Consider the following 25,743-nt stretch of genomic DNA (forward strand, 5'->3'; position numbering starts at 1 on the left):
ACACACCACATCTTCTTTATACATTCATCTGTTGATGGGCATTTGGGTTGCTTCCATATCTTGGTAATTATAATTAGTGCTGCTATGAATACTGGGGTGCATGTATCTTTTCAAATTAGTGTTTTCATTTTTTCCAGATATGTACACAGGAGTGGAATTGCTGGATCATATGGTAGCTCTACTTTTAGTTTTTTGAGGAACCTCCATACTGTTTTCCATTGTGGCTGCACCAATTTACATACCACCGAAACTGTACAAACGTCTTCCTTTTTCTTCACATCCTTGTCAACACTGGTTATTTGTAGATCTTTTGATGATAGCCATTCTGACAGGTGTGAGGTGCTATCTCATTGCTGTTTTCATTTGCATTTCTCTAATAATTAGCAAATGTGCCTTTTCATGTGCCTATTGGCCATCAGAATGTTTTCTTTGGAAAAATGTCTACTCAGGCCTTCTTCCCATTTTTTGATTGGGTTGTTTGTTTTCTGATACTAAGCTGTATGAGCTGTTTGTATATTTTGGAGATTAATCCCTTGTCAGTAGCATCATTTGCAAATATTTTCTCCCTGTCTGTAGGTTGTCTTTTCATTTTGTTGATGGTTTCCTTTGCTGTGCAAGAGCCTTTAAGTTTAATTAGGTCCCACTTGCTTATTTTTGCTTTTATTTCTTTTGCCTTAGGAGAGAGATCCAAAAATAATGTTGCTATGATTTATGTCAAAAAGTGTTCTGCCTATATTCTCCTCTAGGAGTTTTATGGCTTCAGGTCTTACGTTTAGGTCTTTAATCCATTTTGAGTTTATTTTTGTATATGGTGTGAGGAAATGTTCTAATCTCATTCTTTTACATGTAGCTATCCAGTTTTCCCAGCACCACTTGTTGAAGAGACTGTCTTTTCTCCATTGTATACTTCAGCCTCCTTTGGCATAGATTAATTAACCATAGGTGTGTGGGTTTATTTCCGCGCTCTCTATTATGTTCCATTTATCTACGTGTCTGTTTGTGCTAATACCATGCTGTTTTGATTACTGTAGTCCGAGAAGGTGATACTTCCAGCTTTTTTCTTTTTTCTAAAGATTGCTTTGGCAATTTGGGGCCTTTTATGGTTTCATATGAATTTTAGGATTATTTGTTCTAGTTCTGTGAAAAATGTCAGGGGTATTTTGATAGGGGTAGCATTAAATCTGTAGATTGCTTTGGGTAGTATGGCCATTTTAACAATATTAATTCTTCCAATCCAAGAGCACGAAATATCTTTCCATTTCTTTGCATCATCTTCAATTTCCTTCATCAGAGTATAGGTCTTTCACGTCTTTGGTTAAGTTTATTCCAAGGTATTTTATTCTTTTCTGATGTGATTTTAAACAGGAATTTTTTTTTTTTACTTTCTCTTTCCAATACTTCATTATTAGTGTATAGAAAAGCAACAGACTTCTGTATGTTAATCTTGTATCCTGCAAATTTGCTGAATTCATTTATTAGTTCTACTAGTTTTTGGGTGGAGACTCCAGGGTTTTCTATATAAAGCATCATGTTATCTGCAAATAGTGATAGTTTTACTTCTTTCATTTCAATTTGGATGCCTTTTATTTCTTTTTCTTGTCTGATTGCTGTGGCTAAGACTGCAAATACTATGTTAAATAGAAGTGGTGAGAGTAGGCTTCCTTGTCTTATTCCTGAATTTAGAGGAAAGGCTTTCAGCTTTTCACTATTCAGTATGATGTTAGCTGTGGCTTTGTCATAAATGGCCTTTATTATGTTGAGATATGTTCCCTCTATACTCACTTTGTTGAGAGTTTGTTTTGTTTGTTTTTATCATGAACAGATGTTGAATTTTGTCAAATGCTTTTCTGCATCTACTGAGGTGATCATGTGTTTTTTTATCTTTCCTTTTGTTAATGGGGTATATTATATTGATTTGCAAATACTGAACCATCCTTAATCCAACTTGATCATGATGTATGATCCTTTTTATACATTATTGGATTAGGTTTGCTAATATTTTGTTGAGGTTTTTGCATTTATATTCATCAAAGATATTGGCCTATAATTTTCATTTCTTTTTTTTTTTTTTGTAGTGTCTTTGTCTGGTTTTCATACTAGGGTAATGGTAGCCTCATAGAATGAATTTTGGAGTGTTCTGTCCTCTTCAACTTTTTGGAATAGCTTGAGGATAGGTTTAAGTTCTTTATATGTTTGGTAGAATTCTCCTGTGAAGCTGTCTGGTCCTGGACTATTCTTTGCTGAGAGGTTTTTTTTTAACTAGAAAATCAATTTCACTACTAGTGATTGGTCTGTTCAAATTGGCTGTTTCTTCTTGATTCAGTCTTGGCAGGTTGTATGTTTCTAGAAAATTGTCCATTTTCTTCTAGGTTGTCCAATTTGTTGGTGTATAACTGTTCATAGTATTAAGATTTTTTGTATCTCTCTAGTATTGGTTGTTATTTCTCTTCTTTCATTTCTTATTTTGTTCATTTGAGTCTTCTCTCTTTTCTTCTTGGTGAGCCTGGCTAAAAGTTTATCAATTTTGTTTATCTTTTCAAAAAACCAGCTCTTGGTTTCATTGATCTTTTCTATTTTTTTGTTTTGTTTTGTTTCTATTTTATTTATTTCCTCTCCTATATTTATTATTTCCTTCATTCTGTGGACTTTGGGCTTTGTTTGTTCTTTTTCTAATTCCTTTAGGTGGTATGTTAGCTTGCTTATTTGAGATTTTTCTGTTTTCTTGAGGAAGGCCTGCATCATTATAAACTTCCCTCTTAGAACGGCTTTTGCTGCATCCCATAGATTTTGGAGTTTTGTGTTTCCATTTTCCTTTGTCTTGAGGTATTTTCTGATTTTCCCTTTAATTTCTTCATTGACCCATTACATTTTTAGTAGCCTATTGTTTAGTCTCCACATGTTTGTTCCTTTCTCATTTTTCTTTCTGTAACTGATTTCTAGTTTCATACTGTTGTGGTCAGAAAACATGCTCAATACAAGTTCTATTCTCTTTCTCTGGTAGCTGTAAGACTATTAATTTTTAAGGCTACTGTATAGCTGGGAGAAACTGATGGGAATAGGCCAAGTTAAAAAGTCTCAAACCCTGCTGTTCTTAGTGAAGTTCAGTAATTTACATATTGTTGCCAACCTCTGTTTAATTTCCAGAGTTTAGAAAAGGCAATTTTAACAACTTTGCAATTTGCTGCTTTTATGGAGGAGTGGATTTACAGAGTTGCCACATTATATTTTCAAGCATGGAATAAGTTAAAGTGTGAAAAGGAAATAAGGCAAAATATGGTGCAATCAGATCATAATGCTATCCAAGTCTTCGTGACTCTGCATTAAATATTTATATACTATAGCAGTACCTGGAAAACCACCCATTATTTTTCCTGTGCTCTATCAGTGATGTAGGAAGCACTCTGTTTGTGTGCTTTGAGAAATTTAATAGCTTCATACATACTTTGGGAGGAAAAGGACTATCAGGTTATTGATTCTTTCTTCTTAATCATGTGGGATCTTTAGGGGAGAACAAAAGGGAATAAAGAAACTACATGAAAAAATGGCAGGTCCTAGGAAGAAGTTTTCTGATAATGTTTTTCATTACTGTATCAGAAATCCAAACCTCAAACTACCAGGGTGGGTCAATTTGCTGATTTAATTTTGTGCTCATCCAAAAAGTAAATAAAATGTGTGAAAGGAGAATTTAGCTTCCATTACTGTATATATCTTTTTGGTAGATAAGGATACTATCTAATGCCACCCATCCCCTCAAATAATGAAAACGACAAGGCTCTACTTCCATATTTGAAAAAAAAAGTTCTCTCTGATTAGTTTCTTTCCTGGTAAAATAATTTGCAATCCTCAAATAGCTATCAGATTTACTACATATAACAAGTTCAACTTTTAAAATTAATTACATGATTACAGTGTATCTACATTTCAAGTTCCCTAAAGAATGTCTTCAAAACACATATTTTGCAGCCTTGGAAATCTTTATTTAATAATTTGATAAATTATTGTGTTTCTCACCTCAGATAGTTTTAAGTATTATATAGCTAAATCAGTTAGGCTCAAATAAGATTTCACTTCTCTATTGAATTCATGTACTCTTAGCTCAGCCAAGCACAAAACAGCTAATGCCGTCACGTTTGAAAAGCTTTTATGCTGAATTTGACATAAAAGCAATCACAAGAGAGACAAAAAAGGAATTTCTCTTTCAAAAGCTGAAAGGGGAAAAAAATAAATGAAAATTCTGAGCCTGGATAAATCTCTCTTGACACTGGAAAAGAAAGTTTAAAATCATCAAGAAATAATTTTTCCAAAGAATCCACTGCCAAGTTTGGACCAATCTTAATAGCCCGGGAAACAGGTTGTGAAATAAACCAAGATTCTGCCAAATAAAAGAAATCCCATGATGACCATTGCTGGCAGTTTTAGGTGCCAAAGGCATACCATCTTACCTCTTATGAAAGTTAAATGGTATCATCTCTCATAGGATTCTGCCATAGCCTTTTGGCAGACATTTTGATTAGGATGGAAATCCTGTATGATTTCCCCTAATATCTGTCTTTCTATCTCAGAAGAGCATTATTGTTTTACTAGGGCCATGTAGAAGAGCAAATGAAGCCATGCACTTAACAAAATCAGCTACTTACTCATCTTATGTTTTTGTTTCCAAAAAATTAAGGGTTATATAGGAAAGAAAGAAACTAAACATACATTATGGGCATCATTTAATGATCTACTCATTAATTATTGACACGATGGGCTATCTACAGTCTATTCTTTTGCCAAATACTTACTGTTGCTATCTCCTTCCACCTTGTCTATGCTTTCAAGATGGACTTTTCCCAGATGCCATCTCAGATTTGAGTTCTACTTTGTGAAGGGGCTGTTGTTATTCCAATGTTTTCTCCACTATTTTTTCTAACCAAGAGTGGAGGTTTTCTAAATGTCTAATTAGTAGGGAAATGGTGAAAGATGGAACTTAATGAAATATTATAATTAAAAATGATAATTGTTAAAAGTTATGTAGCAACATATGTATTTATATAATACTAACTTTAAAATCAGAATTCAAAATTTTATCTACATTATGAAGACAATTAAAAATATGTAGATAAGAAATGGAAGAGAGGGGAATTCCCTGGCAGTCCAGTGGTTAGGGCTCCATGCTCTCATTGCTGAGGGCCTGGGTTCAATCCCTCGTTGGGGAACTAAGATCCCTTAAGCTGTGTGGTGTGGCCAAAAAAAAAAAAAAAGAAATGGAAGAGATTATAGACAGAGGCTAGCAATTATGAATCATGAAAATATCAGAATTATGAGTGATTTTTTTCTTTAGCTCAGGTATAGTGACTGGTTTAAGTTTTCAAAGAGTGTAACGGTGCTGGTGGTTGGCTTTGAAACCATTTCATTGTGACAGTGAGGGCAGTCATCAGCGATGCTGCTCCAAAGGAGGCTGGCTGCTGTAATCACAGCTCTCCAACTCTACAGAGACAGCCTGATGACTGCCTCACGAGGCTCACCAGCTCTCTTGTTAACCCTAGACACACAGACTAAGAAAGAATTCATGGAGCAAGGAGATCCTGGTCAAATTAACCATTGCCTATTATGTCTATTTTCACACTTTCTTCCTCAAAGAAAACTGTAAGTGATAAGCCAGCTAATATCACTCAGGAATGATAACACATTAGACATAAAGGCAGTCCTCCACTTTATAAGGCTCCCTGACTTTTATAAGAATTAAACATTGTAGTTTCATTGAAAATGGAATACAATTTGCAATTATTTTTTTAGTTTTTCACAGTAAAACAAAATATGAAAACTTCTCCCTGGTATACTGTTTTACTGCTTTCATTTTCCACCTGTTGGCTCATCAGTAATATAATCTTATTTGTCAGTTCACAACTACAATGGTCTCCCTTTCTGTTCCTCACGGTGTTTTCTTGATTTGTTTTAGCCACACAGACAATGGGTTAAGGAGGAAATCTGTGAGGTCATTTACAAAAGAGGGAGGAGATATGGGGATATACGTATATGTATAGCTGATTCACTTTGTTATAAAGCAGAAACTAACACACCATTGTAAAGCAATTATACTCCAATAAAGATGTTTAAAAAAAAAGTAATTGCTATGCATTCGTATCCCAACTCTGCTGCTTTTAAAGAGGAGTTACTGAACTTCTCTAGGCTTTCAATTTACTTATCTGTAAACAGGGAACAATAATAGTACTTTTCATGGAAAGTTTTTGGGAGGATGAAATAAGCCAATATATGTGAAGTGGTTAGCACAGTTTTTGACAAAGAGCCAAGTACTCACTAAATGTTAGTATTAGGGTTAGTATTACTTTTAGTTTTAGCATATGTCATTTGGGAAATGGACAGGAAAATTACAGCTTTAGTCTTCTTTATTTATGTTAGGAACTTACACTGAAGTTACAGCAATATATATCATTAAATTCCTAACATATAACACAAACAAAAACATAAGTTTCCAAAGATAATGGCTGAGCCATTTTTAAGATGCAGTTTTAGATGGACTATTCAAAAGCAAATTTTTATTTCAAAAGTTTGACAAGGATAGCAATTATAATACAATCTTGTCTTTGTTTTAGGTGTCCAAAACACCTTACATATTTTGATGAAAAAATTGTTTTGTTTTCTCCTTTCATATTTTCTTTTGCAACTCTTTCTGTCTCTTATTTAAAGCTCCTTGCTTTTCCAAAAGCTATTAAACCCAAATCATTCTTGCCATCGCTTTAGGATTCTTGTATGTTTTAAGAGTATTTCTCAATTGCCAAATTTCAGAGTCTTCTTGCCCTGATCAACTCTGTCTCTATATGCCTCTCATCTCTCCTTTCCCTCATCTATCTCAAGGGTCCAATCCAAATTCTTTTTCCCTGGTAATTCCTCCTGACCAGTTAACCACTTTGTTCCGTGATCCTCTAGATTCATAGAACCCTAAATTTTTGAGAGGAAAAAAGAAATAGCATAACATACTGAGTACGTGATGGATAAGACCAGAACCCTCAAGAATAACCACATGGATTCTATGTTTCACATAGTCAAGTGAAAAATTGGAAAACCCATCATTCGAAATTCCTAATTCATCTATGCTCATCAAAGGGAGAAAATCTTAGTGGTAAAAAGTATCTTGTGAAAGAGACAATTTTTATTCATCTAGATGTTGCCTCCAACAAAGGTACTGATAAGTTTGTAAAATCCTATGTGGCATTCTAACATTCTTGTCATATAAATAAAAATCCTGTCCTCATTGCTGTTCAGACCCTTTGGAAAACTAGCTATGACAAGGACTGGCTAAAAGCTCACTAGTTCATTATTCCCATTCATTCTTCCTGAAATTAAATTGGGAACAAGTTCTGGTCAATGGGTTTTGGGTGGAAGTGACGTCCATAACCTCGAGGCCTGGCCATAAAACCCCATGTCTTGACCACATTCTCTCTTACTCTTCTGTGGTGACTTTGGGCAGCCATGATTTTAAAATTATAGTTTGATAAAATTAGAAAAGTTTGGACCCCCAAGTCACCATGTAGGGGAGAGCTCCCAAGAAGGGTTCTTTGACCTCTACTGAACTATGACACAACCAAGGAATTAATCACCATTGTATTCAGCTACTGAGATTTCAGGGTTTATTTTTCAAATAAACCTAGTGTAAATAAATATGCTATGTGGCTTAGCATAGTCTAAACAATGATTAATTTAGAAATGGGAGCCATTCCATGCAAGAAAACTTTATGGCTTTTTTCTCAGATGACATAGGTAATTTGAGATTCAAATACTTGTTTAGCAGAAGGCCTTTTCCTACCAGAAAAAAACCCTAGAGAGTGTTTTCATCAATGTGATCAAGTTCTCACTATGTCACTTCTCTGCTTAAAATCCTCTAAGGACTACCCATTGTTTAGCATTTAAGGTCTTTCCAAACTGACCTATAAATATGAGGTTTGAAAGGATTCAATATTTATAAAGTACCATGCATGGTGCTTGATAAGACATAGTCAAACAAATTTTATTTCCTTTCCTTTTTCTGTTTCATTTATCCTGAAGAGTTCTAGATTATTAAGTGGAAAAATATATGATGAAGTTTGGGGCGTGGGAGAGGAAGAAGAAGAAAAGGAAGAGAAAGAAGGGAAGTTGGGCTGGAGGTCAGAAAATGGGAGGAGAAAGTGAGAGTACACCTTATCCCTACCTTATTCTCATACCCACCCTTCCCTTCTCCATTCACTGCCCTCAAATAAAGTAGGAAGGAGTAAACCTGTTACTTTTTCTAAGAAGGAATTAAGTCCATCTGATTGACTTCATGATACTACAGAAGTACGTGCAACAATTCTGAAGTGATCTTAAAAGATGATGCAGTGTGAAAACCAGAGCATTGTACCTAATTTATTAAACAAAATTAATTTTAACATTGATATTAACCATCAATTTTCCTCTAATCTCTACTTTACTTTGACTGCGAAGACTACTGTTCATTTCAGCTTGTTTTCTTTTAATAAATTAACATTAAAAATCATTAGATTTTAATCCATGGTATAATTTTATCCAGTGTATTTTATTTTAAGAACATATCTTTGATACTAACCTTGGTTTCTGTGATTTTCCTTTGGATTGCATCCATTGTGTAGGGACCCTCCTTCCATGACTCAAGCTTGGCTCTGGCTTGCCCCAAGACCTGCTGAGCTTCTTCCTTAGCTTCCAGCCATTGTGTTGAATCTTTTAACATTTCGTTCAACTGTTGCCTCCGGTTCTGAAGGTGTTCCTGTACTTCATCCCACTGACTCTGAATTCTTTCAACTGGAAAAGAAGGAAAAATGAATATATGGGAGTAAATGCTAGTCTGGAGGAGACATTTGAAATTTAACATCCAAATATTATCTCACATTTTATATTACTTATAAAAGAAATTGCAAGAGGGAAGAGATATGGGAACATATGTATATGTATAACTGATTCACTTTGTTATAAAGCAGAAACTAACACACCATTGTAAAGCAATTAAACTTCAATAAAGATGTTTAAAAAAAAAAGAAAAATAATTGAAAAAAAATTTAAGTACAAGCAAAAAAAAAAAAGAAATTGTTCATTGTGTTACAGCTAGGATGATGGACAATGGAACTTCTTACTTTTTTCAAAGGTAAACATAAGTTTTTGTTAAATCAACTTCCTGAAGGTGATCTAGAACATCAATAGTACATGTGAAAATTTAACTGTGTCTATTCCTTTTTTTTTTTAGTTTTAAAAGCAGGATAAAACATTTATTAACATAGTATATTAACACAGTTGTATAACTGAATGCAAGATCTTTTCACATAATATCCCCTAAAGCATCTCAAGCACTACATGTCTAAAACAGAACCTATAGAAAAGGAACTATTTCTTTCTAAAAAAAAAAAGAGCCTGTTACTTATTTTCTCTTCCTCAGTGACTGTGCCAACATGTTGACTAAGCTGATTTTTCTCATTTCCTAACTGTGCAAATGTCATACCATTTACTCAGCCCCAAGTAGGACATATCTAAATCATATGCCTTCTTCTCCTTTTCATCCACACAAACAAGTTCCCCTGAATCTAACTTTTCAAGCTCTTCCTAGTGCTGTAGTTCACACCTTAATTTCCATTTTTATCTAGGATGTTGCTACAGTCTTCAAACTACTCTTTTTTTTTGAATTGTAGAAGTTTATTTATTTTTTTATAGAGCAGGTTCTTATCCATTTTATATATATTAGTGTATATATGTCAATCCCAATCTCCCAATTCATCACACCACCACGTGCTTCCCCACCACTTCCCCCCTTGGTGTCCATACGTTTGTTCTCTACATCTGTGTCTCTATTTCTGCCCTGCAAACCGATTCAACTGTACCATTTTTCTAGGTTCCACATATATGCGTTAATATACGATATTTGTTTTTCTCTTTCTGACTTACTTCACTCTGTATGATAGTCTCTACATACATCCACGACTCTACAAATGACCCACTTTCATTCCTTTTTATGGCTGAGTAATATTCCATTGTATATATGTACCACATCTTCTTTATCCATTCATCTCTCAATGGGCATTTAGGTTGCTTCCATGACCTGGCTATTGTAAATAGTGCTGTAATGAACATTGGGGTGCATGTGTCTTCTTGAATTACGTTTTTTTCTGGGTATATACCCAGCAGTGGGATTGCTGGGTCATATGGTAATTCTATTTTTAGTTTTTTAAGGAACCTCCATACTGTTCTCCATAGTGGCTGTATCCATTTACATTCCCACCAACAGTGCAAGAGGGTTCCCTTTTCTCCACACCCTCTCCAGCATTTGTTGTTTGTAGATTTTCTGATGATGCCTATTCTAACTGGTGTGAGGTGATACCTCATTGTAGTTTTGATTTGCATTTCTCTAATAATTAGTGATGTTGAGCAGCTTTTCATGTGCTTCTTGGTCATCTGTATGTTTTCTTTGGAGAAATGTCTATTTAGCTCTTCTGCCCACTTTTGGATTGGGTTATTTGTTTTTTTAATATTGAGCTGCATGAGCTGTTTACATATTTTGGAGATTAATCCTTTGTCCGTTGATTCATTTGCAAATATTTTCTCCCATCCTGAGGGTTGTCTTTTCGTCTTGTTTGTAGTTTCCTTTGCTTTGCAAAAGCTTTTAAGTTTCATTAGGTCCCATTTGTTTATTTTTTGTTTTTATTTCCATTACTCTGGGAGGTGGATCAAAAAAGATCTTGCTGTGATTTATGTCAAAGAATGTTCTTCCTATGTTTTCCTCTAAGAGTATTAGAGTGTCCAGTCTTACATTTAGCTTTCTAATACATTTTGAGCTTATTTTTTTGTGTACGGTGTTAGGGAGTGTTCTAATTTCATTCTTTTAAATGTAGCGGTGCAGTTTTCCCAGCACCACTTACTGAAGAGGATGTCTTTTCTCCATTATATATTCTTGCCTCCTTTGTCATAGATTAGTTGACCATAGGTATATCGGTTTATCTCTGGGCTTTCTATCCTGTTCCATTGATCTATATTTCTGTTTCTGTGTCAGTACCATATTGTCTTGATTACTGTAGCTTTGTAGTATAGCCTTAAGTCAGGCAGTCTGATTCCTCCAACTCTGTTTTTTTTCCCTCAAGACTGCTTTGGCTATTCAGGGTCTTTTGTGTCTCCATACAAATTTTAAGTTTGTTCTAGTTTTGTAAAAAATGCCATTGGTAATTTGACAGGGATTGCACTGAATCTGTAGATTGCTTTGGGTAGTATAGTCATTTTCACAATATTGATTCTTCCAATCCCAGAACATGGTATATCTCTCCATCTGTTTGTATCATCTTTAATTTCTTTCATCAGTGTCTTATAGTTTTCTGCATACAGGTCTTTTGTCTCCCTATGTAGGTTTATTCCTAGGTATTTTATTCTTTTTGTTGCAATGGTAAAAGGGAGTGTTTCCTTAATTTCTCTTTCAGAATTTTTATAATTATTGTATAGGAATGCAAGAGATTTCTGTGCATTAATTTTGTATCCTGCAACTTTACCAGATTCATTGATTAGCTCTAGTAGTTTTCTGGTGGCATCTTTACCATTCTCTATGTATAGTATCATGTCATCTGCAAACAGTGACAGTTTTACTTCTTCTTTTCCAATTTGTATTCCTTTTATTTCTTTTTCTTCTCTGATTGCCGTGGCTAGGACTTCCAAAACTATGTTGAATAACAGTGGTGAGAGTGGACATCCTTGCCTTGTTCCTGATCTTAGAGGAAATGCTTTCAGTTTTTCACCATTGAGAATGATGTTTGCTGTGGGTTTGTCATATATGGCCTTTATTATGTTGAGGTAGGTTCCCTCTATGCCCACTTTCTGGAGAGTTTTTATCATAAATGGGTGTTGAATTTTGTCAAAAGCTTTTTCTGCATCTATTGAGATGATCATATGGTGTTTATTCTTCAATCTGTTAATATGGTGTATCACATTGATTGATTTGCATATATTGAAGAATCCTTGCATCCCTGGGATAAATCCCACTTGATCATGGTGTATGATCCTTTTAATGTGTTGTTGGATTCTGTTTGCTAGTAATTTGTTGAGGATGCTTACATCTATATTCATCAGTGATATTGGCCTGTAATTTTCTTTTTTTGTAGTGTCTTTGTCTGGTTTTGGTATCAGGGTGATGGTGGCCTCATAGAATGAGTTTGGGAGTGTTCCTTCCTCTGTAATTTTTTGGAAGAGTTTGAGAAGGGTGGGTGTTAGCTCTTCTCTAAATGTTCGACAGAATTCACCTGTGAAGCCATCTGGTGCTGGACTTTTGTTTGTTGGAAGATTTTTAATCACAGTTTCAATTTCATTACTTGTGATTGGCCAGTTCATATTTTCTATTTCTTCCTGGTTCAGTCTTGGAAGGTTATACCTTTCTAAGAATTTGTCCATTTCTTCCAGGTTGTCCATTTTATTGGCATACAGTTGCTTGTAGTAGTCTATTAGGATGCTTTGTATTCCTGCAGTGTCTGTTGTAACTTCTCCTTTTTCATTTCTAACTTTATTGATTTGAGTCCTCTCCCTCTTTTTCTTGATGAGTCTGGCTAATGGTTTATCAATTTTGGTTATCTTGGCAAAGAACCCGCTTTTAGTTTTATTGATCTTTGCTATTGTTTTCTTTGTTTCTGTTTCATTTATTTCTGTTCTGATCTTTATGATTTCCTTCCTTCTACTAACTTTGGGTTTTGTTTGTTCTTCTTTCTCTAGTTCCTTTAGGTGTAAGGTTAGATTGTTTATTTGAGATTTTTCTTGTTTCTTGAGCTAGGCTTGTATTGCTATAAACTTCCCTCTTAGAACTGCTTTTGCTGCATCCCATAGGTTTTGGATCATCGTGTTTTCATTGTCATTTGTCTCTAGGTATTTTTTGATTCCCTCTTTGATTTCTTCCGTGATATCTTGGTTATTTAGTAACATATTGTTTAGCCTCCAGGTGTTTGTGTTTTTTACGTTTTTTTCCCAGTAATTCATTTCTAATCTCATAGCGCTGTGGTCAGAAAAGACGCTTGATATGATTTCAATTTTCTTAAATTTACTGTGGCTTGATTTGTGACTCAAGATGTGCTCTATCCTGGAGAATGTTCCATGCGCACTTGAGAAGAAAGTGTAATCTGCTGTTTTTGGATGGAATATGCTATAAATATCAATTAAATCTATCTGGTCTATTGTGTCATGTAAAGCATCTGTTTCCTTATTTATGTTCATTTTGGATGATCTGTCCATTGGTGTAAGTGAGGTGTTAAAGTCCCCCACTATTATTGTGTTACTGTCGATTTCCTCTTTTATAGCTGTTAGCAGTTGCCTTATGTATTGAGGTGCTCCTATGTTGGGTGCATATATAATTGTTATATCTTCTTTTTGGATTGATCCCTTTATCATTATGTAGTGACCTTCCTTGTCTCTTGTAACATTCTTTATTTTAAAGTCTATTTTATCTGATATGAGTATTGCTACTCCAGCTTTCTTTTGATTTCCATTTGCAGGGAGTATCTTTTTCCATCCCCTCACTTTCAGTCTGTATGTGTTCCTAGGTCTGAAGTGGTTCTCTTGTAGACAGCATATATATGCGTGTTGGTTTTGTATCCATTCAGCAAGCCTGTGTCTTTTGGTTGGAGCATTTAACCCATTCACGTTTAAGGTAATTATCCATATGTATGTTTCTATTACCATTTTCTTAATTGTATTGGGTTTGTTTTTGTAGGTCCTTTTCTTCTCTTGTGTTTCTCACTTAGAGAAGTTCCTTTAGCATTTGTTGTAGAGCTGGTTTGGTGGTGCTGAATTCTCTTAGCTTTTGCTTGCCTGTAAAGCTTTTGATTTCTCCATCGAATCTGAATGAGATCCATGCTGGGTAGAGTAATCTTGGTTGTAGGTTCTTCCCTTTCATCACTTTTAATATATCATGCCACTCCTTTCTGGCTTGTGGAGCTTCTGCTGAGAAATCAGCTGTTAACCTTATGGGAGTTCCCTTGTATGTTATTTGTCGTTTTTCCCTTGTTGCTTTCAATAATTTTTCTTTGTCTTTAATTTTTGTCAATTTGATTACTATGTGTCTCGGTGTGTTTCTCTTTGGGTTTACCCTGTATGGGACTCTCTGCGCTTCCTGGACTTGGGTGGCTATTTCCTTTCCCATGTTAGGGAAGTTTTCGACTGTAATCTCTTCAAATATTTTCTCTGGTCCTTTCTCTCTCTCTTCTCCTTCTGGGACCCCTATAACGTGAATGTTGTTGTGTTTAATGTTGTCCCAGAGCTCTCTTAGGCTGTCTTCATTTCTCTTCATTCGTTTTTCTTTATTCTGTTCTGTGGCAGTAAATTCCACCATTCTGTCTTCCAGGTCACTTACCCGTTCTTCTGCCTCAGTTATTCTCCTATTGATTCCTTCTAGTGTATTTTTCATTTCAGTTATTGTATTGTTCATTTGTATTTGTTCTTTAATTCTTCTAGGTGTTTGTTCTTTAATTGTTTTAGGTGTTTGTAAAACATTTCTTGTATCTTCTCGATCTTTGCCTCCGTTCTTTTTCTGAGGTCCTGGATCATCTTCACTAATATTATTCTGAATTCTTTTTCTGGAAGGTTGCCTATCTCCAGTTCATTTAATTGTTTTCCTGGGGTTTTATCTTGTTCCTTCATCTGGTACATAGCCCTCTGCCTTTTCATCTTGTCTTTCTGTGAATGTGTTTTTTGTTCCACAGGCTACAGGATTGTAGTTCTTCCTGCTTCTGCCGTCTGCCCTCTGTAACTGTGTCTTTTCTTAATCTCTAGAGCCAAATATGAGTAATCTTTTCAAAAGCTCCTACAGCAGAATGCCCACATCCCCTTGCCCTTATCACTTCATTGCCCAACAGCCTGACCTCCAATACCATCACTGACATTTCATTCTTTGTAGGCTTTGTGTTGCCATAAAGAGTTTGCTTTGCCATCTAAGTGGTAGGCTAGATACACCAAGGAATTGAGGCTCCCCTCCCCAGTCTCCCACCACCTTACCTCCCAGGAACAGCCTGTAACCAATGACTGATGGTAGTCATTGGGGTATGAATATTCTAGCACGCTTGATGCTACGGGAGATAACTGTGAGGTATGTGATTTATAAGGGTTCCAGAGTTCTCCCAGTGGGATAAAGCTCTAGTGGGTCATAGTGGTAACCTGCTTGATTATGTACCATCCTTTATTGGCTGTGTTGCCTTATCTGTCTCACTTTCTCATTCCCCTATTGATATTTCTCTCAACTCCCAAATAAACCACTTGCTCTCAAAACTTTTTTTCTGCGGCAATCCAAGACCAGATAGGTATATTGGAAACTTCTTGTAACAATGCCAGTTATATTCTGTAAGTAGGACAGGCTTACATCGAGGCTATTTTCTGGTATCATTGTGAGTCAAAGATGGAGATTCCCTATAGATTTTGCTCCGGAATACTTTATTTTAGAATATTAAAAATAAACATAACAAGATTGCTTTTTCTTTTCTTTGAGGACCATATAATCTTCTCTTTAAGCTGATTTCATAAAATGGAAATAATGCCATAGAAAACAGGTAATAAAACCACCACTTACTTTACTCCTTAAGCAGGAAATCTGACAGACATTCTAGATTTTTCCCTAAGCCTCACCAAACACCATATATAATTGGTTACTAAGTTTTCTCATACAGAACTCCTTTCTTCTTTCCACACGTTTCCACTGCAAAGCTCCAACATTTTCTGTCTACATGCTTGCAATAGACTGTACATAGTCCCTCTGCCTGAAGTCTCCTCTTTCCAATGTAACTTCTACACTGTAGACATAGTAATAACTAATATAAATCTGATCACCACACTCTCTCATTTAAACCCTTCAATGTCTCCCCACTGTTCTCTGGAATATCTTAGCTTGATATACATATTCCTCTGTGATCTGGTCTGGATAACCTGAGAGATTTATTTACAAAGGAACAAATTATAACATAATCAGAGTGTAGGAAAATCACCAAATTTAATATAAGAAACTAGGCCTTGCAGCAGTGGAGCTGTTAGTGCATCTAGGCCCAAGAAATCAGGGGAGGGAGAAGTGGCCAGAAGCTGAGAATCATGAGGAGAAACCACCCTGAGAAGAGCAGTAACCTTTTATCAAGGGACAGAGTCAGCCTGAAGCAAATTCACGGGTAGGGAACTAGAAGAATAAATACCCTGACCTCTCTGCCCTCTCTCTTCAATTTCCTACTAGGGCTCCCCAGTGGCTAAACCAATTGGAAGCCAGAGGGTATGGGAGACCAATGATGACACAGATCAACCACCCAGAGTAGAGAGTGAGGTAGAGAAGGGCAATGGACAAATAAAACGTATACGGCACAGTCTTGTGCTTCTTATTTCATGACATAAGCTTAGCCCTTTTTAATTAAACCTGCTGTTGCCTTCCTAAAGTTATAAGAAGTTATGAGTTAAAGAAGTACCTGAGATATTTTGTAAATAACCATCAGTACTAAACAGACCCTACAAGACTACTGATTGTGACATGAATTAAAGAATGTGGTACCTAGAATAGGTAAAACCAAGTAAGTGACATTCATTACAGGTACTGTTTTTATCAGTTTCATTTTGGTTTGGGTGTTTGCTATGCGTTGCAAACCCAGTCAACATATCATATTCCAACTTTGGTTAACATGTCAACCTGTTTAAATGTCAGTAACTCCTTATAATCTTTGAGCACCATTATTATTTTTTTTTTTGCTTGTTGCATTGCTGTTGTTCACCCACTGGGTAGTATAGCACTTATTATAGTTGAGATCTACAATTATTAGTCTATTTAACCTTTAGTTTACAAAACTACTAGTGTAAATGCTATTATAAAAAAGCTATTTAAAATATAAGTAAAAGTGTCTTTAAGTGTTCTGGAATATTTTCTTATCAATCATAGAAACAACTGATAACACAATTACAAACCATTTTCCAACTTATCATAGCAGGCTACTTTATTATGCATAGCTGGAACCTCTTTTTTTTTCTTGGCCTATTGTTATATACGTATTACATGTATTTGCAAATAATGAAATTGACTTTCCTCTAAAAGCCGATGATTACAATTTGCCTTAATCAGCCTTAATTAGTGACATTTTACTATGCTATCAAAATGTTTAGAACGCCTAGTATTTTTGACAATAACATGGTAAGCCATTTGCATTCATGCCAGTGAATATTTTCTACATCCTATATTCATTTCAATAGGGCAGACATAATCTATATTTTTAGAAGGCCATCACTTGATATGAGAAAGAAGTAGTTTCTCCTATCATGTGGGTAGATATTTCTTAATTGTGGAAAAAGGAGGAAACTTTTAGAGCCTATAACATTATTTCAGACAAACATACCATTTGAATGCCTGTTCAATCACAGCAATGAAGGTTTTCATCCCAAAGGGGTCATGTGTGTGTAATTTAGCAAGAGAAAATGGTTTACTGGGTGTGTGTCCCACTAAAGATGTGCTTTCTCATCCTTGACCTTCAACTGTACTTGATCATGAGATAATACTTAACGAAATAGATTTATAGTTATAGACTCACTCAACAATCTAGCTACCCCTCCATTCACCCCTATCTATCCATCCTGCCAGTTACCATTTTATTTACCAGTTACTGGATACCAGGCATTAGGCCAAGCACTGGGGAAACAAAGGAGTCTAAGACAGATTCCCTGGCTTCTGGTTGGTTGGTACCTGTTAGATGGAAGTGTTATTTACCATCTACTCAAGGAATAAAGATCAACAGTTCTAGGGAAAAGATAATGAGTTCAATCTTAGACCTATTCAGTGGAAAAGTTTTGAGGATCTTTCACATAGGACTATCATTTTAGTCAGTTGGACTGAAGGTGCTATGGCACAGCTGCATATTTTGGAAGACAGAGAAATCCAAGATTAGGAATCACTAGATAGAAGTAAAAACTGAAGCCATTAATAGGAACACATTCTCATTGGTATGGGGTATAGATTGAGCAAAACAGAGGGTTAAAGATGGAGTCCTGGAAAATATTACACATAAAGACAGAATACAGCATCAATAGTCAATAAGATGGATGAACGGCTAGAGAGGTAGGAGGATCACTTGGAAAGTGCCCTTCCATAGAAATGTGGATAAGAGAAAATTTCAAAAACACAAGCGTGGTTAACATTTTAAATACCATAGATGTCACAAGAGCTAATTAAAATCATAATAAAACATTATTTGAATACCCACTCTGCTCAAGGCACTGTTTTAAGCTCTTTACATGTATTAACTCATTTAATCATCATGAAAATCTTATGAGGGCCTAGGTTCAACCCCTGATTGGGGAACTAAGATCCCAAAAGCCATGCGGCACATACAGAAAAAAACAAAAAAAGGCAGTGTAATTGATTGATATAGCTATCCTAAGAGTAGACCCTGCAGAATATATACAAAAGAAAAATTTACAAGTTTTTTTATCTATATCGTTTTGTCAAGGAATGAAAGAAAACATAAAATCTGAAGACCATCAAAGAGTTATCTTGGAACTAGACCATCATGGTAGTTAGAGCTGGTAACTGTCCGTAACTGGGCAACAATTCAAACTACAGAATTTCACCACTCTTGCAACACTTTATCCAGGATATTACTGATAGACCAAAGATATATTATGGCAGTGTACTCTGTCCCATTCTGTAGATTTATATTTATACCAGATTCATCTGACATATAAAAGTGAAATAATAATAAAATATATGCTTATAAACTCAGATAATCTGTGCATGTTGGTAATTGAAGAGCTACCCAAATGTGTGTACTTCTTCTTTCAGAGGTCCAACATGATAAGCTTCTCAACTGATTTGTGCAGTAAGTAGATGCTGGATAATGAAAAGGATAAATAACGAATGCTAGGACTCAGGATGATAGACTGGGACTCAGCATGTGTCCTGATTTATGGATCTCCAGAAGTGTCACATTGGAAACTAAGCAATCATGTTAAGAACCACAATATTGCAGAGAAAGAAACAGTTCAGTTGACTGAGTACTAACCAATCTTTCAGTTCAAGTTTTTAAGCTAGCTATGTTTGATTATCGATATACAATCTCGACTGATATAAATTCCCTCAACATCTCTTCTAGGGAAAAATGTTATTTACAAAAGTAAAATGTCTGCCTTTTTGAATACATATTGCTACAGAACAAAGAACAACTCTGTTCCAATTTCTGCACTCAAGTTACAGTCTGAGAATTAGAAGTTACTGTGACTAAGTTTTAGAAAGAAACCTTGACCAGCAGTTAATAATGGGTTATAGCCCTGGATTTGTGATGAAATAGCTATTGTAATTTGCAAAAGTTGATTCGGCACAACTTCAAGTTCCTCAATTGCAAAACTGACTACAGTCATCAAAATGGGCAATAATCTCAGCAAACATTTGTAATCTGCTAGGTGGGGCACTCTGAGGGTCTCAATGTGGGTCTCAATGATTCCAGGTAGAAAATACTGAGCTTAAAGAGTTAAATTACTGGTAAATCTTTTGAGGTCATTTGAATGGGTAAAAAGTGTCATATATTTAACTGTGGTCAACTGTAAGGAAAATTTTCCCAATTGAGGTTAAGACAATGAACTCTGAACCATTTGTAAGTATCAGGAAAAAGATATGGTAATCACAACAGACAGTTCCCTGAGGCCAAAATAGTCAACAAAAGGTTAGGCATGATCAAGAAGGGAGCTGAAAACAAAGAAATCATCATTATTCTGCTCGTGTATAAAGTTAGGATACAACTATATCTTGAGTAATGTGAGTATATCTCAATGTTTTACATTCAAAGACTTATAAGGAACCAGAGAAAGTCAAAATAATAATAACCCAAATTATAGGAAATATTAAGACGTGTTCCTCCTATTTCCATAAGGAATTTAAACATGGTTCTGTAGAAGTCTTATCTGTAGTTAAGCTCCGCAAAGAGAAGTCTCAACTTAAACCCATTAAGAAGAGGAAGAAGCATATACTAACCAGGAAGTCCAACGTAGCTAGTATGAATGGGCATTTGATCTATTTAGGAACAGGAGAGGAGGAATGCGGTTGCTGTGTGAACACAGAATAAAATGTCTGAGAAGACATTTCAGACCAAAAAGGTGAAAAGAGAGGGGAATTATAGGCAAATGATTAAATCCTAGCCGCTACGACTAATTTGAAGATATGTTTCCTCTCTAAGTCCCCCAAAAACTGGAATTCAGGAACAGCCAAGTATTTAGTTTTAAATTCACGGAAGACAGACCCAGAGCCAATAACTAAGGTAAAAATATTTTATAATATCAGTCTAACATTTAAGGTTAGTTTGAACATGGCAAAGATTAGTAATTTAATGTTATTTTCACACTCAATTTACTCTCTGTAAAATGGGGATAATAATAACAAGAAGATCAACAATCTATGAAGATTAAGGAAATGATGGACGGAAGACACTGGGCAAAGTATCTAGCCCCTAATTACAGGGGTAAAGACAGGCAGTTATGCACTTTGTAACACCATTGGACTTTTAAAATCCTGAGCCATTAAGCAAAGGGGGGTAGTAGACTGGATGACCCCTGGGGTTCTTTCCAGCTCTAACAGTCTGTGAAATACATGTTACTTGATGTTTCTGTCAGAGATAGAAGCTCATCTTACAACGCTATTAGGAAGAACTCAGTCATTCCAGTGCCTGGATGAACAAATAGCATATAGACATCCATATCATTCCCCTGGACGGACAATTCCTGTGATACAACTTGGCAATCTTATATTCAGTCATGTTAAAATTCAGTTGAAAAAAACTCAAGCCAACATAAAAAATTTCCTTTCATTTATTAATATTTTTAATTGAGATATAATTGATATATAAACTTACATTAGTTTCAGGTATAAACATAATGATTAGATATTTGTATATATTGTGAAATGATCACCATAATAAGTCTAATTAACATCCAAAGGTTCTTTCCTTTCTGGGGTGATAGTATTTTTCTTTATCTTGATAGAGGCATGTGTCACACAGGTGCACCCATTCAACAATACTCATTGATTGGTACACATAAGATTTGTACTTTTGACTCTGCAAATTTTGCCCCATGGAGACAAACAAGTAAGCAAATAAACCAACAAAAAGAACTGTAAATGAATGCTGAGCTCTAGTTAATGATACGCATGCTGAAGTTTTTAGGGGTAAAGGGTACTGATGTCTCTAAACTTACTTTGAAATGCATCAGAAAATAGTCGGGACTGATGGGCAGAGAAAGCATGAATTTATACAGCACAATCTAGGTGGTCGATTCAGGGATATTTACTCTACAATTCTTTCCACTTTTCTGTGTATCCGAATTTTTCATAATAAAATGTTAGATAAAATGCTCTCTCACAGCAAGCACAAAGCAGCATATTGTTTAAACACATTTCTAAGTTATTAAGGCCACTTTCCAATTAAGAAAAAAATACCATCTGTGGAATATACAAGTTTAAAAGACAGTAAACAGAATTTACAGTGGTGAAAATGACAAAATGTTTTGCTTAAAGTCACATGTATATGGAGAGGAGCTAGAAAAGGAATTCAGGCTGATCTCTTAACTTCCTCATCAACAGAATGTCAAAGATCATATTACCTCCTTAAAAGTATGCTGAATATTCTCATAGAGAAAATGAGTTAGTCCTCTGACAAAAGCTCATTCTGTTTTGGTTATAAAATATAGGAAAGTGTGTGTTGGTTCCCATATTGAAAGATGAGTTACAGTAAAAGGATTGCATTTTTGCCACTGGTTGGAGAGTCATAGATTTATAAGAAAATACCAACATCCAGTCATAATGGGACATGTAAGTTATTTTAAAACAGGCAGATATTGAAACGTGATTTATCTGGTCATTAAAATGAATTAACTTAAAAAAATAATGGCTTCCTTTGGCAAGGGGGAACTACTGGTTGAGATGAAAGCTTAAAGTTGGGGGAGTAGCTTAATCTATAGTTATGCAAAAATATTTCAGCTTATAATCTTAGGTCACTCACAAGACAAAGAAAAGAAATTGTTTAAATGTGATATAGACACAACATATCACTGGACAATCCCACTCTCCAGCCTGCCCCACCCTCAACTAATTAAGTGCCAAATGTAGCAAATAAAGTACTCACAACTCATTCAGCAAGAGGTCATTAAAGTGGAGCTAAAGGGTACCATTATAATTCCAGCACCGCGGATTTATTACCATGTCACCAGCATGCAATGCACACATAAAACCCATTCATCACTGCAAATTTGCACATCAAAATTGACGCATTTGTTGGAATATAAATATTTTTTAAATATGTAGAATAAAAAAAGACATTTTTTCCCACCCTGAACACACACTGAATTTCATCCCTACACCTTGTCACTCAAACTTTGATTTGATGAGTGCAGAAAATGCAGGTTATACCTGAAAAGCCAAGTGGGCTCACTTCTATCCTCACAAGCACACTCCACAGTCTAGCCAATCAAGTTAAGGAATAAAAATAATAAATAATTCCTTGAACAGAAACCATGGGCTAAAAAGCAAAATGCCAGGTATTGTCTACTAACGGACTTTTCTGTATTTCTAGTCTTCCTTACCTTCTTCTCTTTAGGTTTAGTGTCTCCCCTACTCATGCCTAATTCCCTTCCTGTACTCAGCATTCCAAATTCTTCTACCTCCTAAGAGAAGTGATTCCATTTTTTACCCATTCTGTATCTTCAATCTCAGCCTAGAACCTCATCTAAAAAGAAAACAAAAAACAAAATAAAAAATTCTTCCTTTTGTCTCTACACCCCCTCTGGCCAATTCTTTCTCCTTCATGAAAGAGTGATTTACACCAGAGTTACTTCAAGGATGGTTTCTGTACCAGCAGCTGCAGCATTACCTGGGAGCTTGTTAGATATGCAATATCTCAGGCCCCACACGTTATACCTACTGAATCAGAATCTGCATTTTTAAACAAGATTCCTAAAGTGATTTGCAGGCACATTAAAGTGTGAGAAGCACTATCTACATCCACTATTTCCACTTTCACACCTTACATACCCTTCTCAATCCACTGCATTTTAACTTTTGCCACAGAAATTACTTTTGAAGATGCTAACGGTAACCTTCAAATTACCACAGCACTGGAGATTCTAGTCTTTATCTTTCCAGACCTCCCTTCAGTACTTGCCATCACTGATGAGCCCTCCTTGAAACCTCTTCCTTCAAATCTTGCAATGACTGACACTGCAAGATTTTAAAAAATTATTTAGTCTACCTCTTTGGCCATTCCTCAGCCTTCTCTGCTCATCTTTTAAACTGTTATCCCCTACAGGTCTCCTTTGGACCTTTTTTCTTTATATATATATACTCCCCGGTGAGTTCATATTGTTTCATTCACTCCCTGGTGAGTTCATATTGTTTCATCTACTACCTATACAGTGATCATAGTAAAATCCGTGTTTAACCTAAGAACTCTCTCCTGAGCTCCATATTCACGTAGCCAAACGCCTACAAGATTCCTTTTAAATATTCAACATATCCAAAATTGATCACATCATCTTTACCCTTCCTCTCCCCTAATCACTGACACACATCTGTTCCTCTACCTAGTCATTCAAGGAGAAACCTACAAATCATCCCTGATTCCTCTTTCTTCCTTATCCTTTAACCAAGGTGCCAAGTCATTCAGTCAACCTCCTTAATGGCTCTTCTAACCTCTCTATCATCCAGCTGTCTCTTCTCTAGACTGTTTTAATTAAAAGCTTCCTGATGCTCTCTCTTATTTAGTGAATCATAACCCTGTCTGCACATTTGCATCAGCTGGGGTGCTTTAAAAACTACCAGTGTCTGGGCCCTATTCCCAAAGATTTTGATTTAATTGGTTTGGGGTGGAGTCCAGGCACTGGATTTTAAAAAGCTCCCCCTAGTGATTCTAATGTGCAGCCAGGACTGAGAACTACTGCTTTAACACTAGCCTTTTGCACTCCCCATCTATCTTCAAAACTCTGGTCAGAGAAGACTTTTGAAGATGAAGATCTGAGTCTGTCATCACTTATTAAATTCCTTTAATGTCACCCTTCCATTGCTTTCACCATAAAATCAAAACTCTTGACCTGACTTACAAGATCTTTTGCAATGTGGCCCTTGTCTACTTTACCAGTTTCCTGACTTCTATTACCTGTTGTGAACCCTATTCAGCCACGTAGGAGCCCTCTACATGCAGGATGTTATCACATGTCTCACATGAGTCTATGCTTTTCCTCTGCCCAGAATATTCTCTACTCTTTTTCACTCTGTAGCACTCCGCTCAAAAGTTTCCAGAGCACTGAATCCACATCATTACCTCTGAACACACTTATTACCCTACTTGGCAATTGTCTATTTATTGTCTGTCTTACCTACCAAAAGGTAATTACTTGAGTTGAGGGAATGTGTTTTTATTTTATTTTATTTATTTTTTTAAGTTTTATTGAGATACATTCACAGACTATATAATTCACCTACTTAAAGTATACAGTTCAATGGTTCTTAGTATATTCACAAAGTTGTGAACTTAAAAATATTTTCATCATACCCCCCAAAAACCATAGCAGTCACTACCCATTTCTTTCCATCTCCCCACTCCAGCCCTAGGCTGGAGTTAATCTACTTTCTGTCTCTATAGATTTGCTCGTTCTGGGCATTTCATATAAATGGAATCATACAATATGTGGTCTTTGTGTCTGGCTTCTTTCACTTAACATGATGTTTTCAAAGTTTATCCATGTTTAGGGTATATTAGTACTTCATTCCTTTTTTTTTTTTTAACATCTTCACTGGAGTAGAACTGCTTTACAATGTTGTGTTAGTTTCTGCTTTATAACAAAGTGAATCAGCTATATGTATACATATATCCCCATATCCCCTCCCTCTTGCATCTCCCTCCCCCCCTCCCTATCCTACCCTTCTAGGTGGTCACAAAACACTGAGTTGATCTCCCTGTCCTATGCAGCTTCTTCCCACTAGCTATCTAGTTTACATTCGGTAGTGTATATATGTCCATGCCACTCTCTCACTTCGTCCCAGCTTACCCTTCCCCCTCCCCGTGTCCTCAAGTCCATTCCCTACGTCTGCATCTTTATTCCTGTCCTGCCCCTAGGTTCTTCAGAACCATTTTTTAAATTAGATTCCATATATATGTGTTAGCATATGGTATTTGTTTTTCTCTTTCTGACTTACTTCACTCTGTATGACAGACTCTAGGTCCATCCACCTCTCTACAAAGAATGTGCTTTTATACTCAGGGCCCAACACAAGTTTGACACGAGGGGAGTATAAAGGAATGTGTGGAAAGGGTGAACACAACTTTTAAGTCACAAGTAAGAATTTATGCACTACTGCAAAACCAAAAATAATCACAAACATACAATATATAAACAAAACAAATATATTCATTTAATCAATGTTATAAAAACAAAATACACGTTCCAATTTTTTTAGACTTTATGAAAATGGGGCTTCTGTATTAAGGGGAAAAAGAGGAAATGAATTAATGAAGTATAGCAGCAATTGATCCCTTCAAATGCTTCTCCAGAAATGCAAAATATGAGATCAAAAATAAAGATCAATCAATTCTAGTTCATTTAATATATGTATGGTTATTAAGACAAACATAGGATCAATGATTATAAAATATGTTTTAGACTAAAGTGTTGGCTGAAAAGCGAAAAAGGAAAGTGGATGAGAGACTTGAATTGCCCTTTCCAGGTCTCATTTTGAGATAATCTTTGCTTATTTAAACC

At 35.6% G+C, this 25,743-nt stretch overlaps 1 protein-coding gene across 1 annotated transcript in view; it reads right to left on the minus strand.

Annotated features, from left to right (window-relative positions):
* The window catches only part of LOC118889001 (dystrophin), a 1,535,792-nt gene that overhangs the window by 374,109 nt on the left and 1,135,940 nt on the right, over positions 1 to 25,743 (minus strand). The window contains exon 49 of the mRNA XM_036840547.1: positions 8,582 to 8,793. Within this exon, the coding sequence (XP_036696442.1) occupies positions 8,582 to 8,793 (212 nt within the window). The remainder of the gene's footprint in view (positions 1 to 8,581; positions 8,794 to 25,743) is intronic.

This window comes from Balaenoptera musculus, chromosome X (assembly GCF_009873245.2).
Source record: "Balaenoptera musculus isolate JJ_BM4_2016_0621 chromosome X, mBalMus1.pri.v3, whole genome shotgun sequence".
Classification (NCBI taxonomy): domain Eukaryota; kingdom Metazoa; phylum Chordata; class Mammalia; order Artiodactyla; family Balaenopteridae; genus Balaenoptera; species Balaenoptera musculus.